The sequence below is a fragment of the Oculina patagonica genome, chromosome 2 (assembly GCF_052425735.1).
Source record: "Oculina patagonica isolate OP01 chromosome 2, crgOcupat, whole genome shotgun sequence".
Taxonomy (NCBI): Eukaryota; Metazoa; Cnidaria; class Anthozoa; order Scleractinia; family Oculinidae; genus Oculina; species Oculina patagonica.
In genome coordinates, this window is record NC_135759.1 from 46,250,781 (window position 1) to 46,268,277 (window position 17,497).

General features: G+C 37.0%; 1 protein-coding gene across 5 annotated transcripts; it reads left to right on the top strand.

The window, feature by feature from the left end:
- Nucleotides 1-58: 58 nt before the first annotated feature.
- Nucleotides 59-17,497, top strand: LOC144644925 (phosphatidylinositol 4-phosphate 5-kinase type-1 alpha-like). Of its 5 annotated transcripts, XM_078504499.1 has the most exons (21): nucleotides 59-331; nucleotides 516-610; nucleotides 1,909-2,022; nucleotides 2,982-3,032; nucleotides 5,213-5,292; nucleotides 5,739-5,813; nucleotides 6,795-6,837; nucleotides 8,232-8,384; nucleotides 9,111-9,170; nucleotides 9,345-9,428; nucleotides 9,984-10,076; nucleotides 10,234-10,296; nucleotides 10,812-11,013; nucleotides 11,574-11,679; nucleotides 11,831-11,914; nucleotides 12,024-12,072; nucleotides 12,146-12,230; nucleotides 12,432-12,680; nucleotides 13,017-13,090; nucleotides 16,128-16,163; nucleotides 16,750-17,497. In XM_078504499.1, exons 1-20 carry the CDS (start codon nucleotides 298-300, stop codon nucleotides 16,152-16,154), a joined length of 1,821 nt encoding a protein of 606 aa, XP_078360625.1. In that variant the 5' UTR covers nucleotides 59-297; the 3' UTR covers nucleotides 16,155-16,163; nucleotides 16,750-17,497. The 5 variants fall into 5 exon arrangements, with proteins under 5 accessions (XP_078360625.1, XP_078360624.1, XP_078360621.1 ...); XM_078504498.1 differs by lacking the exon at nucleotides 16,128-16,163; XM_078504495.1 differs by lacking the exons at nucleotides 16,128-16,163; nucleotides 16,750-17,497 and having other exon boundaries at nucleotides 13,017-13,527.

A 17,497-nucleotide genomic window follows, 5' to 3' on the forward strand; every position in this document is an offset into this window, starting at 1 on the left:
GGCCGACAAGTGATTGATCTTTCTGAAGTGGTTTTACCCGTCAGGCTGTGCAGGTAGGAACTGTGAACTTGCTGTTTTGCTTTGAGGTGGTGGATGGTGTTTTTCTGTAAATTATGTTATTTATCTCCTGATCTTACCTCCTCTTGAAATAATACAGAAGTCTATTTTTCAGATAATCCCTAATTTTCAAAAATTTTTGCTTAAATTTGTGACATGCATGTCGTTGAGCACGGGAGGTGATATTTTGTCGGCAGTATTTTGCTTCTTATCTGTTCTTATGTGACAAAGGTTAGGCTTATGGCGACAGGGTTGAGCCTGAATTTAGAACCAGGTAGGATCATGCAGAGGACATCATTTATTTATCTGTAATTCTTGCTTCTCTTTGACTCATTGTTTGTATATATAAAAACAACTTAGCTGGATCTTTGAGAGCGGCAATTTGTAACCAAAATATAATTTCGTCGAGCGTAGCGATGCTCAAGTTGTCTTCTTCGCTGTATATTGACTTAGTTTAGTTTTTTTTTCTTTTTTAGCGAAAGGGACAAGCTCATATAAAGTATCGCTGGGGAATACATCGGTAAAGCCAAAGACCAAACCCGCACCTTTAGAGGTAAGCAGATATGTGGAAAATGAAAGCAAGTACGATAAAGCTGTGTGTTTTTAGAATTCCAGAAATAACATTTCAGGTTCATTGGCTAATGTTCAGAGACAGAACCAATCTCTAAACCTCTGTAATAATTGTGATCGTTACAAGAAGTGATAGCAGTGTCAGACTTTTCGAATAATTATTGAAGGTTTGTTTGCATAACCGCTTGCGATATTACAGTGTTGCTACATCGTACAAAAATGAACATCAAATGTGCAGCACTTGCCCAGCTGAGCACGTTTGACGAGAGAGTTCATTCAATCATTCCTTTGATTGTTTTTAAGAAATGAGGATATAATGCTGAGCGTATAACGCTTCATTATGACCCAAGAGCAAAGCATTTTGTTTAGGCACAGGTTTATGATTCTTCTTGTACGAATTTTGGTTAAAAAGCATTATTCAAAATTGGTTAAAAAAATCATTATAAATGCTATGCTCACATTGCTTTTTTCACCCTACCTACCCCCTAAGGGGTTAAAGTCCCTGTCGAGGCTTGGTCACATGCCTGTCATTTAAATCAAGGTTTTGAAGGAGGAACATGTAAAAATTCTGATAACTTTATGGTGTTTGTATAATCATGAGGGCTTTCTTAAATGTTATTTTTTTTAACAAGTTTGAGTTTCTAAGGTGAAAAAGGTAAACAAGATGTCGGTTTGTGTGTGTGTGTGTGTGTGTGTGTGGGGGGGGGGAGGAAGGGGGTACTGGATCTGTACATTGACCTGTTTATCTGATGTGCAGGATCGTTTACAGAAATCATGTTTAACTCAGCAAGAAATCGTCATGTAGAACACAAAGCAAGATGCTCCCGGACAGTTAGAAAGGAGTAATACAAAGTATAAATGAAAGGAACAAATTATATTTGATTTGTTCTATTAGATTTAGTAAAAAAATAATTTTCTACATTGTTCTTACAAAAGGCCAGTGGAAACAATACCATGTTTGATCTTGCTTTATCATATATCTTATATCGGATGTCACAAATTATACAAGATAATGCAACTTTTATTGAACAATAATTCAAAACAGAAGCTTTCGCTACTTTAATTTTTGTTAATTCTTTGACAAATTTTTCATCGTCATTTATTTGCAACTTCAGAATAAGTGTTTATATAAATATAACAGTGAGGTAAGGTGAGGAGACCTCCAAGAAACCACCAGGCTCATAGGGGAGGAGGCACAGCCAATAACATCTGTGGGTTTGCAACAAAACATGGCAAATTGTTCCTGATAAATGCCAATTATTTCATTTCTATTTGCATAAGATGTCTCGAGCACAGTCCTTCACATCTGCTGACAAGGAAAAGAATCCTTCTACCCCACGCTCCAAGATTGGGCATCGTAGGGTAGATGAGACTGGAGAAACAACATACAAAAAGGTATGTATGAAAACGTAACTGTAATATCACTCAATAAGTTCAAATGTAGTAAGTTATATAATGAGGTAAAATATACTTAATATTTAACTTACCGGTAGTTAACAACGAGGAACTAGCTGCTCAGTAGTTGGCATAGTGTAAGCATGACATTGGTGTTTGTTAACGTTTATTAGCATACTTTGGTGAGCTGGCAATTTTCTATGTTCTGGCAGTAACCAGCTTTGCATAACCATATTAGGCCTGTTGCTGGGGAATTTCAGGTGCCTGCAGGGTCAGAGGTATACAGTTGTGTTTTTATGTGTGTGCCTTTACATGTGCGTGTGGTTTTACTGTGCTTAGTGCTTGGGGTGTTGTTGCTCAATTTGGAGTTTTTACTCTATTTATTTACTTTATATTTATCTTGGGTTACTACTGTATTTTTTTTTCCACTGAACTCCTGCTTCAGTATGATAGGTACTTGGGCTGGGGCTGGGTGTGGTGGACAGGGTTCGTGGCTGGGTTGAGGGTGGGGCAGGCTTTTGGAGTGTTTTTGCTACCTGGGTTTGGGGGCGTCAGCTCCAGCCCCCAGCTTCCCTGGCAACCAACCTCCATATGCGACTCAGACGTTAATGGTGTTATGTAATAGGTGTAATATAAAATTTGAAGCTATTATCAAGTGGTGTAGCCATGCACCCTTCTTCAGGGGATAAGTTATAATTTTAAACATTAAGGATACCCGTAACTTTTATTTAATAACCTCCTAAGTTTGACTTAGCTTAATAGTTAAACCTGTCCAGTGAAATGAATAACACTTTCAAAATGGGAATTTTTGAGAGGACAGATTTGTATTATTGTGAAACTTGTGCACAGAAGGTATTAAGATGTTTTTTATTTATTTAATAATTAATTTTATTTATTTATTAAATTCACAAGAGGCGAAAGTTCAGAAAAATTTGAATTGATGTTTTATGAATCCTCAGACTCCATCATCAGCACTTATGTCAGCTATTCAATTGGGGATTGGATTTACAGTAAGTTACTCATTACAAACAGAGTTATGACTTTTATCACTTAATTGAAATGAGGCATCTTCTCTTACAAGTGCTGTAAATCCACTTCATTCAGGCTGTTTCTTTATACAAAGTTTTCTTTCCTATTGCTGCTGCTTCCTACTCAGTCTTTTTGATGTGGATGTTTCATATTTGAGTCATCATGATGGTAGACAGTTTGAGTGAAACACTTGGACTGCTTGTCAGGATTGGGACTTAAGGAGGCTTTGTCACATTATTTTTGTCATTTTCTGATTACTCTCAAATTTAAGGAACCTTAAAAAATAGTTTTCTTATGTAGAAAAACACCAACAAAGTGATAAAAACCTAAACTTAAACAAGGATGGTTTCAACTGAGGAAGATTAAGAGAGATTACAGATGACAAACTTAAAAAAAATGGCCAATTTTTTTAAGATGTGTTGCCTGTGAAATAGCTCCTTTAATTTTTGGCAGAATTACTTCTTGGGCACCGTACTTTCAAAATCTGAAGAGAAAAGAAAAAGTGTAATTTGATGAAAGGCCAGGAGGGCTTTCCAGCATCTGACTAGTCTTATTTCTAATAGTCCGGCGGCTTAGCTCGAAATTTTAGTTGAATTGTGCACTTTTTGATACAAGCATGAAACTTGGCACAATGAAAGTGGTCACCAACAGAAGTTTTTTCAGATATAGTGCCAAGTCCGAAAACCATCGGTTACCATGGAAACCGTAATTTATTAAAATCAATGAAATTTCGTGAAATATTTGTTTGTCTATCAACTTAATTGATCTCAAAATTTACAAAAATAATTAAAAAAAAGAAAAGGACCAAAAAGGAATTGCGCGAACGGGAAAATAATGTTACCCATGGGAGGCGCAACCCTAAAAACTAGTAAGAATGGCGATAAAAATTTAAATGTTTTAAAAAAATACAATAAATCTAATTAATTACTTATAGTTAAAAATTATGGTTAAAGATCTAATTGATTACTTATAGCTATAGTTAGAAAACAAGATGCAGATAATATAAGTCACCAAAAATTAAGAGCGATGGCAAGGGCAGTTACAGAAAAGGAACTACCCAGGTAGGTGCAAGGCATGTCAATATTACAGGTAGTGTCCAGTAAAGTAACATAAGTGGCGCGCAGAAAATATTTAAATAAACTAAGGCTAGAAAATTTGTCGTGAGGGGCGAGATTACAGATAGTGTTCCAAGGTTTTACAATTCTATTGAAAAAGAAGCTTGAAAAGTTGCGGTTTTACCGTAAGCAGGTTTAAGTACGAGGGTGGGGTTCTTAGAGCGGGACCGGCCATGCGTGACAAAAGTAACATATCGATCAATATTTAGGTAAGTGTATCCAGAAATACAGTTATAGAGAAATAAAAGATCTCTTAGTTCCCTGTCATATGTTAGTGGTAGCAAGCGAAGAGTCAGCAGTCGTTGTTTGTAGGACATCTCGCCGATTCTAGTTCTTAGTATCCGGCGAGTGGCGCTCCTCTGGACTCTTTCTAGGATTGTTCTCAAATTGACACTAGCAGGAGCAGCTGGTTTATAGACAAATACTATTATGTCAGGTGGTGATACCAAATCGCGCGTACAAAATTTAGAATGAAATGCTGTAATTTAGACTGTTCACAATCCTATGTTTTCCTATTTTTCTTCTGTTTGCGAATGGTTCACCGATCGCAAGAGACCTGGACGCTAGGGCAAAACAAAAGACGCAAGGGAGCAGAGGGCAGGGAACGAAAAATCTTTTCCCATGCAATAATGTCCAACTAAATTATTGGTATAAAACAGATGGTAAAAAAATTAATAACAATTGCAAGCCTAATTTAAAGCATTCATATCTGTATTTATGAATAAAAATCTACAATAAAAGGTTTATAAAAGTACAGAAGAAGTGCTTCTTTGGGGAGGGGCTTTTTGGATGAAAATTTCATTGCTGTTTACTAGCTGAAAATGGGAAATTGGCGTTGGCACTATATCAAGAATTGATTAGTATGCGAATGCTTGTAATCCCGCAAAGTTTGGTGCTTGTATCAAAAATCGCACAATTCATAAGTTGGAAATTGGAAGTCCATCCTTGGCTTTTGTAGAATTTTTTATAGCATTAGCACTTTAATATTAAGCACTGTTTATGCTAATATAATACATGCATATGAACACACTGTCTTTTTCTTAAAGGTTGGAAGGCTGTCAGCCAAACCTGAGCGTGATGTTCTCATGCAAGATTTTGCTGAAGTAGAGACTGTCATGTTTCCAAGGTGAATTTGGGTTTACATATTAATAATTATATTGTTGATTTTCTTCTTTAATTTTTATATGTATGCCTTCAAAAGTTTGTTTGTTTCTTAAACTCCTGTTCAGCAGCTTGTTGAGCAAGCAAATAGATCAACAAAATGACATCAGGGATATCAGGGATTAGTTTGTTGCCTAAGAATTTGTAAATTGTTGCTTCAATATCTGTAACCCTCTCAGATAATCACTAACATAATTTAAACACTAAGAACTTGGCAACTGGTTCATCTTCAGTCCAATAGAAATACACCAATGGTATCTTTATGCTGTAACCTGATTAATCTTAAAATCACTTTGTGTTATGTGTTTACTAATTAACAACTTATTTCCAACTTTACTTGCAATACACTTTGCACAGTGTTTTTTGGTGCAAGAGCATGTTAAGCAACAAGCCACTTTGTTTCATTTACAGTGAGGGAACAAGAGAGACTCCATCCCATCGCTTCAGTGATTTTAAATTCAAATCATATTCACCTGTTGCTTTTAGGTATGTAAGATTGTTATGTTTATATCATTCTTGTATTTGTATTTATTTGTATAGTGACACATTTGTGCCAGAATCATTATCTTGTAAAACTGAGCTTAAATTACTTTAAATTTTTAAACCATTTCTTTAGCTCACTGTGTTGTATTAAGTATTGTATAATGTACATGTGTAATCTGATGTATGTGTACAGCTAAGCTGAGGCTGGCTACTGCGTCACTATCTTAGAGCTACAAAATTTGTGCTTTCAGTGACTTCTATAGCTTCACTTTAATTTAACGTGAAGATTGACTGAGTCAGCTACGTGCAGACTGTTTGACCATGTTTTAAGCAATTGAAATCAATAATTTGTTATTTTTAATTAATTCTCTGCAAGTTATGCATCAGTCAATTCCAGCAGTACCCATCCCCCCCCCCGGGCAACCCCGGGGCATTTCCTAATGTTGCCCGTCCCGAGGGTGGGGCATTTGCGTACCTCAGGTTGACCCCCGGGCATTTGACACATACTTTCAAAACCGTGGAGTGAGTCGCGTATTCGTGATGGAGGCGTTTATTGGCCAAGAAGTGGACTACGTTGCAGATTAGCTAGTTCACGAATGACTAGAAAAGCTCGTGAATGTTCGTGGATGTTTTTAAAGGTATATTTTCTCAATTTTAGATATTTCTTCATTGCTAAGAAGCAACAACTTGTATTATATTCTTATATCACCTATCGAGAGATTGAAAACAATTAACCCTGGAGCGGGGCATTTGCCCGGTTCCTTCATCCCCACCTCGAGGAATTTGCCAATTTTTTTAAAGAAATGCTAATGCCCGGGGGTTAGGCCCGGGGGGGGGGGGGGGGATGGGCACTGCTGGAATTGACTGATGCATTACTTTTGGTGAAAATGGATTGTAATGAAAATTAAATAAAAACTCTTTGAACTATTTTGAAATACTTTTTGCAGTTTGGTTTAAAATGAATGAATATTGGGTTCTTTATAGGTATTTTCGAGATTTATTTGGAATGAATCCAGCTGAATTCATGGTAAGAGTGAGATGAATTTTGTTATTGATGTTGTCTGATTTGTTCTTCTTGTACTGAAATCATATGGTACCTTTGTTAAATGTCATCATGGTAATTATTCTTATTATTACTACGTGTATTTATTTTTTAATAATACCAATAACTACACATATTATTATTATTTAAAAAAACTCATTAATAATCCATAAAGAAAATTCAAAAGAAATTAATGTTTAATGAGTGCCTTTATATCTGATAAAGACACGGCTAAACTTTACGTCCAATTTTCTAGGCCAAAATAACCCCAAATCTAAATATTAGTGCAAGAATGAGTTGATCTACATCAGAAGATTTTTAAGCCGTTTATTAAATTCGCAGTTCGTGTTTTATCAAGTCTAAAACACTCGGCTGCGCCTCGTGTTTTAAACTTGATAAAACACTGCTGCTCATTTATTAAACATTACTATTATTATTATTATTATTATTAATATTATTATTATTATTATTATTATTATAAGTTTAATTTAAAAAAAGTTATTTTTGAAAAGTTTAGTTTTTTCTGCTATAAACTTCTGTTATTGAATTTTTTTGGGCTGGGTCCAAACTGGCATGGTCCTGAGACAGTGAAAAAAAAAGCCTAATATGACTCACTTACCTGTGTCCTGGTTGACTTATTTTGTTTTTAATTGCGGGCCCAAGAGAGGCCAGCAACCCTAATCTTGACAGTGACCAGCGGATTGCGTATTACGTTTATAAAGGCTATCTGCAAACCGGAAGTTGAAAATTTTGTTCTTCCACTAAGAACGATCGGAATGCAAAAAATGTGTCACCGGAACACCGGAAGAGAAAAATCTTGTCTCCAAGAGCGATAAGAATGCGAAAAATCAACAGTTTGTCACATTAGATCGAGGCTTGGTTAGAGCGCCCAACCGGTATTCTGGGAGGCCATGGGTTCGATTCCCGTCGGGGACTCAGATTTTTTCTTTGTCCCACGCTCGTGTCATGTAGAATAATATTCTTCACTATCTGCTGTGATTGTATCACAGATAAACTACGGCAAAGCGGATGATTCCAACACTGACAACAAAGCGAGTTTGCAGACGGAGGAAAATCACATCTCAATTCACACCGCGTGCACCACTACCGGCTTCGCAAAACTGTCAATCAAAAAAAAACAACTCTGATTGGTTCGCGGCAATAGGAAACGATAAAAAACATTCGTGACTTACATTGTAAGCGTGACGCGTTACTCGACCTTACTCGGAATAATTTTCTTTTGTCCAGTGATTTATCGACACTGTCTGAGTAATTTTCCAAACTAACAAAAAACACTTCCCTCCCAGTACCTTCTTTTAACTGCATCGAGGCCCGCACTTTCTGACCTGTGGTTACCACTAGTTTATATTGTTTTGCAGATGGCCCTGTGTAATGAATCACTGGTAGAGCTTGCCAATTCAGGAGCAAGTGGCTCATTATTTTATGTCACAAATGACGATGAATTTATTGTCAAGACTGTACAACACAAGGAGGCTGAATTTCTCCAGAAACTGTTACCTGGTTACTATTTAGTAAGTTGGCCCTGTATGTGTTGAATACATAGACCCAATGCAAATATGGCGGCTGTTAATTTTTCGGCTCCCAGAAAAATCATTTGTCAACAAAATTAAATTACTCTAACTTAAAGATAAAGTCAAAGTAAATCTGTGTATGAAGTTTAAAGGCTATACTTTCATCTAATGGGAAGTTACAGGGGCATTTATATTGCCAAAAAAATGAAAACGAGGCTAGGCAGGCCAGGGTGACTTTCTCCATACAAATCGCTTGAATTTTAATGAGTCATAACTCTGCAGCCATTTAACCCAAAACACTGATCAGAAACTTCTTAGAATAGCATAATATTTTAAGTGCCGCCATCAGTGTTTTAAGAAACTTGTCCAAACAACAGAAATGAATGAAAACCATTTTTGCATAAGGTCTATGATATGCTTCAAACCAACACTGACCGGTACCAGAAACCCATAAGGGTTGAAACGTGTAACTCTCTATGATTCGCATTGTACAAAGTGTTTGCACATTCGTTTACACTAAGTACCATATTTGGAAAATCATGAGAAAACATTACCCTGACCCTGGCCAGCACCTAAACCCAGACTGCTGGATCCAGAATCCAGATGCTTACCATTAGGGCACCCCATCTAGAACTGTGTGTACAATTTATGGTACTGTGAGTACAGGTAATGAATTTGCAGGTCGGTTACCCAAGATAACACTACATCTCCATTGCTTCCTTTTAGAATTTGAATCAGAACAAGAGAACTCTGTTGCCAAAGTTTTTCGGCTTGTACTGTTATCAGGTAATGTTTGCATGTCTGTCACTTCACACGTCTACAGTAGTTTTGTACATGGCTAGATGTTTAGTACTTTTCACAACTTTTTTTGAAGACATGGTGAATTACAAATATTGCTGATAAAATACAAGTACAAAATTGATAAATCTTGCTGATATGACATTGTACATGTTTTTACAGTGTGGAGGAAAGAACATCAGATTAGTAATAATGAACAATCTCCTACCCCTGGAATACAAAATACATTTTAAATATGATCTTAAGGTAAGCATATACTGCATTTGTTGCGTGCTTTTTGCTGTAGTATGGTGTATTGAGATACATAGTTATGTGGATAGCCTGAAAATGGTTTGCTTTCACTTGTAGATAAGGGTAACAATATGCCTGTACATGTGTGTCTACACTTTTTAAAGTTAAAAATAAGGTTTAAATTCCCATGTTTCGGGATAAAATACAACTTAAATTAAAATAATAGTTTTCGAAGAAATTGGTGCATATGATAAGAGATTAATTTCCAAGAAAACTATAATTATTATAATTTTCTCAGAAATTGGATGAAAAATTTCTAACTCAAACTCATGAAAGTTAATGATTAACTCTAACTGTAATCAAAGTTTATAACAATTAGTTAGTATTAAACTTCCACCTTCCTTTTGTTATCTACTTACTAAGTTAAACATGTTATACCTTGTAAAAACAGCATCAATTGCTGTAACCTCCTTATCATGTCATTTTGTAAAATTAACAAGGTACACACATGATACAAATGGCCAAACTTTTATGCCTGCATTCATGATGTATCAAATGCATTTTTATCAGGGTTCAACGTATAAGAGAAAAGCTTCAAAAGCTGAAAGAGCAAAAGAGACACCCACATTAAAAGACTTGGATTTCTTGAATGATCATCCTGAGGTAACATGTGTCTGATCATTGGGTCATAAATTCTAACTGTTATGAAATTAAAAACTTATTTTGATATTACTTACATTTTTACTGACAAATTCACGATGTACTGAAACTATAACATGTTTGTCACTAAGATTAGGTCTATGTTAATTATTGTTTACAGGGAATTTTTCTTGAACCTGAAACCTACAATGCTGTAATGAGGACAATCCAAAAAGATTGTAGAGTAAGTCACTTCTTCATGGCATGGATTTGAATGTCACTTAATTTTATCGTCACAAATTGTATGCCACTGTTCATATGCAACCATTTACTTCAAAACTTAGAAAAAAACCTACCAGTTCTGTTGCAAAACCATCAAAGCCATTATTATTATTGCTGATGGACAGTGTTTGTACAGAGCAGCGTGTTATACAGTTTAGAAATCCCTAATTGTTATTTTTGGATATAAGGTAGAACAAAGGAATTTCTGCAAAACAATGAGACTATTTGCTCTAGTTTTCTTCAAATGGTTAGCAAGGCAGAAGAAAATTTCTTTCTTTATTTTTTATGTCAAAGAACTCTTGAAAATTGTATGTTACCAGTGACTCATAACTAGAAAAAAAATAAACAATGGAATTATAAAAAAAACAAACAAACAAACAAAGTGTACATGTAATTTTGAAGAGAACTGTTGTTAGTGACTGAAGTTTGGACAACCTGGGCGGAAGTCATGTCAGTGTTTTAATGTGTTCCTTGCAGGTGTTACAAAGTTTTAAGATCATGGATTACAGTCTTCTTCTTGCAATACATAAAGTAGAAGAGACTGGCGGCGGTGTACCTAGATACAAACGGTCTAACAGTGAGCCGGCAGCTGATAAACCAAGCAGCGGAGTAGAGACACCTTCAGGTCAGCTCCCCCCCTCCCCTGACGAAACACAGGATACGAGAGCAGCCAGTCCAGGTTGGATTCGATGTAGATGCCTTTAGAATAGTTATTATGCAATTGCTAACAACTAACCTGGTAGTGCTCTCTTAACATTACACTACCACCACCACTGTCCACCACATTATTATTGAACAATTTGTATGAAAACCACATTGTCAGAAAGCCCTTGATATTTGTCATCTGTACATAACAGATAACCTGCATTAGTATATACCACACAAGTGAATAGTGCTTTTCGCGCACGCTGATTGGTTAACTCGTAGATGATTAGCAAAGTACTATTCACCTCCGAGCAGCTAAAGAGAAACAAACTGCCTTCGCGTGTTGCTTTGTTTACCGCAAGTGATATTTTAGTTCGCTAGTTCTTCAACTTGTGTGGTATATATTTAAACAATTGTTCACCTCAATGTCGGTGAACGTGGTGGATATTTTGATAAATATCCACCAGTATTCACCTCCACTTCGGTGAATAATTGTTAATTATCATTACTGTAGATGAAGCTTTGTTCACATCCCACGAAAACCAAGTAGCAGGAAAAGTATAGTAACTAATGCGTTGTTTGGTTTTCATATAGAGGGGAGTCGACAGCCCTTGACACGTGCTCGGAGTCTGAAAGGAAGGGAAGGCTTCAGCTCAGCATGGGAGGCAATCACTGTAGGAGATGAAACAGAAGAAAGACCGTAAGTATAAGGACTACCTCCCCCCCCCCCCCACGCAACGTGCCTAACTTATGTTTTTAGGATAGTTGATCCGTCTCAGGGGAAGTCGAATCTCGTGAGACAAATTCACATTTATAGAAGCGTAAATAAGTCTTCTTTTTGTGTGTTTTAGGGTGGGAGGCATTCCTGCTCGGAACGCTAAAGGCGAAAGGCTACTTTTGTTCATGGGAATTATAGATATCTTACAAAGTTACAGGTAAGGTGCTATCATTGAGCACTGTTTTCTACTTATCAGTTAAAGCAATCGTGAGATAAAGAACAAGAATTGATTCTTGATGCTTTGTCTTCCTTTTCTCTGTAAATAGAATAGTAAAGAAGTTAGAACACGGCTGGAAAGCTCTTGTTCATGATGGGGTAAGTTGTGTGCAATTTTGGTGCACTTGTGGTGCGTCATGCGGCAGACACTAATTGTGCTGATTACTTGCAGGACACAGTGTCTGTTCACAGACCGTCGTTTTACGGCACTCGATTTCAAGAATTTATGTCTAATCACGTGTTCAAGAAAGCGACAGGTATGGTTTGGTTTAAATGACATATGCCTCCTAAACACTGTACCTTCAGCGACGCCATGTGTTACAAAGAATCCTTTGACTTCACATTTTGGACATGCAATTTTGTTTTTCCTGTTGTGCAATATCTTGATTTATTCCTGCATGCAGCATTATTTTTTAAAATGTATCCTAAATTACTATTTATTATTTGTTGCCTTTCAGTCAAAACGTCTCCAAGAAAGCGCAATGTAGGAGGTTCAGTAAACCGGGCTCGATCAATGACAGAACATGACAGAACTCATCGGGAAAGAACATTAACTAGCGACAGTATGACATCTGACAAAGGAAGACCGAGATCATTTACAGAAGCTGATAAAAATAATACGGAAAGATCAAACCACAGAAAGACCGGCAGCCAAACAGCGCCTGAAGATGCTACTGCGGCTACAGATAAAAAGGTAGTCGTTGTTGGTAAGTATCGAAACATTGAAAGTTGATTTCGCAAATGAACCTGCGGTGAATATGATAGAACTTAAAAAAGAACGTAGTGAGTAAGTAGGATAGAAACTATAGAAAATATATTTGAAGCTACCGTAACTTAACGTTCTGGTAAGTGAGTCACTTTGGAAACGTTCGGAAGGGAGGTCTCTCAAAAAGCTTTGCTAAACCTTGCGTTTTCTTCTTGCTCATGAATACCTTTTCAGTTGCTGTGAGTATTAAGTGAAACTGAGGTACAATGCATTCTTTATTTTGGGGTTTTGAATACTTCGTCACACTTATAGCACAAATTAAAATTGTATTTTTTAGATCCTAAAGACGTTTCATTAACAGAAGCGGAGGAGTCAAACCATCAGACAATGTCTCCAGCCGCTCAGGAGACTGTAAGTAAAGAACACAGTCATGAGAGTGCGCAACGCTCAGATACCGCTGAACAGCCAGCATCGACGGCACCTAGTGAAAAACGCGAATCCTCAAATGATGTCAAAGAGAAAAGTGCGGAAGAAACTAGAGGCGACGATAATTCAAAAGTTTTACATACAGTAAACAATGCGGACGCGACTGCAAATGATACATAGGCTAGTGATTAATAAGAAAATAAATGCCATATAATAGCTTTCTTTTAGGAACGCTTTCTTACGCGACTTTTCTACCGAGCAATTAAATGAAATTTTCTTTGAACGGTTACAATTTGCAAATATTATTACGATGTATTTTTTTTTTTTGAAGATCAAAAATTCGGTCAGTATATTTTAAGAGAGAATTAGAAGTAAATGAGATGAAGATATGTTATGCAATAAGAATAAAAGAATAAACAATGGCTTCAGCACTTGGTAACTTTTACAACAACAACAACAACAATGGAAGAGAAACGTTAAAAGGCGTGTTTTGGGTGTGGTCATCAATGTCAGCTAGTATAGGGGCTGGGGATGTAGTGTGTAACAGGCTATACACAGGATAATCAGGTGCACGGGCGATGGATGACGCTTTTGTTTAATAACTTGATTTCTAGGTCGTAAATTTCTATAGGTTTGTTTGGGTAAAAGATTACGATTTCTAATTGTTCGCTCAGCATACTAAAACAGTCAAATATTAAAATCGGTATACTTAATCTTGTTCGGATACTGAAATACTAATCGGGATAAATTTTACTTCAATTTAGTCAAGTCAATAATTGGTAATTAATCTTCGGCTTTTCATAACGTTCTGTTCTGCAAGTAAATGCGTGGAGTGATTGTTCCGTTGCTAACAGCGTCTTATTAACAAGGAAATACAGTAACTTCAATCATGAAACAAAGTGAGTCCAGAGATCATTGCGTGTTAGAACAGTGTGCTTGTCATTTGTCAAAAGAAATTTAAAAAATCAGATAAACATAATCTCAGGTTCCCAGTTTCTCTGAAATGTTTAACAAGTTGTAGATTCCAAACAACACTTCCATTACAACTTAAAAAATGAACGGTAAATAATAATTTTAAACCGAAGCAGCGGATCCCAGCAGGCTAAAGGCCTTATGTGAAAAGGACTAAAGCTTTTTTTTCAAGCGTTATTACTAGGTCAGTCAGATCTTCAGATTATTAAACAGTTGTCATAGATTTCTTCAATTAAAGCATGTCATTGGTTGAATTTGAAACAACGAACTTGAAAACTAAACTTAAACACGAACCACCTTTAAACTGGACCAAAATTAAGCGTATAAAAGCTGCTAAATACGATAAATGTGAATTACTTTGAATTTGTAGCTCGGTGCCTGATGCAAGCTGGCTGGTCCGTTGGTATTGACGAGTTAATCTTCGATAAAAATGATCAGCTTTTGTAACTTTAAAATTCTCCTGTATCCTTAAAACGTTTCTGCGACCTTAACATATAACCTTTTCTGTAACATAACTCTGTTATATCGTAGTTTAAAATAATGATTAGGTTCCTTGTGCTTGCAACTTGTTATTCATGGCGATACTTTACTTACTGGTTTTATTTCATATTAGAAAAGCGTGGCTCACACAAGCAACACAAACGCAAAATAAAGAAACTACTAATGCTGTTACAATGTTATGTCGCTAGTGTGAACCAGGCTTAACTTTGTATTTCACCACACATTATGTTCGCAACTACAATTCATTTCATTTAATTTTTTTTTGTATAAAATTGAGACTAGACCAACACCGACTCGACTCAGTTTTAAGTAAAATCAATTACATACATGATTTTTGTTCAGTCCACCATACCTGGCCACGTCAAGAAACGTAAAGATATTCTTCGTCACAGTTGTTTGCCAATAGGGTTTTTACTTTTGTTGACCTTACTAAATTCCCTTAACTTTCCCTTAACCTTCTACTTCACTCAAATTCAGCCGACCCCCTGTTTGATTTTAACTAATTAATCAAATATAAACTCAGTAATGTTTTAAAACTCCAGATAATCAATAGGTCGTTAGATGGGTGGATTGTGGGGACGTGGAAAGTCTTGACCGCTGTGGATAATGACTGACAATTGACAATCCTGAACAGTATACATACTAGTCCAGTCCCTGAACTCTCCTTTCCGCGCGCCATTTATAGGGGTTGAACCCAGGCGCGCGAAGAGAGCGTCCTGGATAACTTGCATGCGCATGTGCCAGTTTTTCCCCTAAATCGAGGGAAAAATATATTTGGCAGCACTTTTAAAAACGCGCGCAGACAGATGACGAGTTTAACTACGCGACCGTGTGTACTGTACTAAAGCAGGATCACCGGAATAACTTCGAAAAAGCCTAGCTTGCCAGTCATTGTCTACTTACAACTATTCACCAAAGTGGAGCCAGTTGGCTAGTGGTGGATATTTACCGAGCCGCGAAGTGGCGAGGTGAATATCCACCACAAGCCACCGACACTGGGGTGAATAGTTGTTTTAGTATATGCTCAAACAGTGAGATATTAATATAGCCCGAAAGAATGACTTTTGATCAGTTTATTCCGTTAACGAGTGTAGTTTAAGCGCGAGTTGCTCCTGATATTTTGTAGCTGTTCATTGAATTGGCATTGGATGCAATTTAGCACATTTTTTTCTTGCGTTTATTCTCGCGCTTGGTCGCATAGTTAAATTCGTCATTTGAGCGACCAATTTTAACCTAGCGCGCTCGTCACAAGCAAGTGACGCCATTTCTCGCTTCTGATTGGTTCGTTCTGAGCATGCTTAGTATCCTGGACTCTCTTTTCGCAAAGGGCGCGCGGAAGGGAGAGTCCAGGGACTTGACTTTTTACATACTGGTCATTCAGCAACAACAGTGTTTGTCAATGCCATTTCCACCTGAAATAACTCACTAGACAAAACAAAAAATGAAACGAAATTGAATTTAACAGCTGCTGGGACAGGAGCACAGGGCTCCTGGTTGGAACCTTTAAAACCCCAGTCATGCATGTTTTAACCCGTTTTGCTTTATTTAGAATAACGAAGAACCACTAATTTCTTAACTTCCAAAGGTTTGTGCAGTAACCACGTTTTTGTTTGGTTATTTATTTTGTTTGCTGATTTTGTCGATGCTTTTAATTTTTGTTTTGTTTTGTTTTTTTATTATTATTTCTTTTTTGATTGCGTTTATTTGTGTTCGTTGTTGTTTTCTGTGAGTGGTTGCTTGCCCTGTTGGTTGGTCAGAATTACTGAAGTATAAGCAGTCGCTTTGCTGAACTCTTTCTGAACGTAGAACTGTGCAATAATTATCAGGAGCGGAAGGGGGTGGGGGGAGGGCAAAGTAATTATTCAATAGAAAGAAGAGGAACTTTTATCGGCCCTTTGCACAGGGGGTGGGGGGTTAAGTTAACTTTAAGCGGTATTGTACTCAATTTCAGACCCCACCCCCACCCCCTCAGTTTAATAATTGCGTCCTTTAGTAGGGGTAAGGAACCCGGAAGAGTGGACGTACTTAGTAGGCAACAAACTCAAAAGAACCTTAGCGAGACCCCCAGCATAGACAGCATACTTTCACAAATACAGGGAAGATAGCACTTAAAGTCACCTATATGCTGTGTAAACGGATGCTTTTTTTTTCCCTCAAAAACCTTTTTTTAGGGGAGTGCTACTCAAGGTTGTCTTCGCCGTCAAGTTAGTTTCCAGCTTCCGGAGGAAGTAGAGAATGTAGAGGAGCCATGACCTGCGCAGTAACAGCCAAATTTAATTCATCCTGCTACGTACCTGACTTCAAATTGTGGAGAAGCGAGATAAGAGCTGCAGTTTAGTTCAATCTTAGTAATTATGCTATTTTAGAAACCTTTTTCGTTCGTTGAGTATTACTACCAATTAAATTCCATTTAGTTGGAGGTTTCCTTTTAAGTGCTTTCGAATCGCTGAATTCTGACGTGACACGTGACACAGCCCCTCCTCTCCCTCGGCGTTTGTCAGCTAGCACGTCATTTTTGCGGTTGACCGCTGACTGAGGATAGCTCCTCTCTCTCTCTCTCGAACATATTAGCTTCCTTCAGAGGGCTGATTCTTCAGCTTGTGGAAGCTTTTCTTATCCAGTCAACTTTCAAACGAAAAAAAATAGGACTGCAAGAATAAGCTGTTCTCTTTTAAAGGAGCACATTTTAGCTAACAAACAACAACAATAACCAACTACAGGGAAACAAGTGCTCATGGCCCAAACTTTGAGAATTTTCTTATCATAGCAGAATGCATACACTTTTGCCACTTCGATATTTTGTACTTTAGACAGATCTTGGGCATTTTTTGGCCAATTTCAACAGTACGCAAATGTGTGGGATTTGCCAACTAAGAAATCAAAGTAGTTATCAATGCTGAGTAACTCAATGGGCACAGG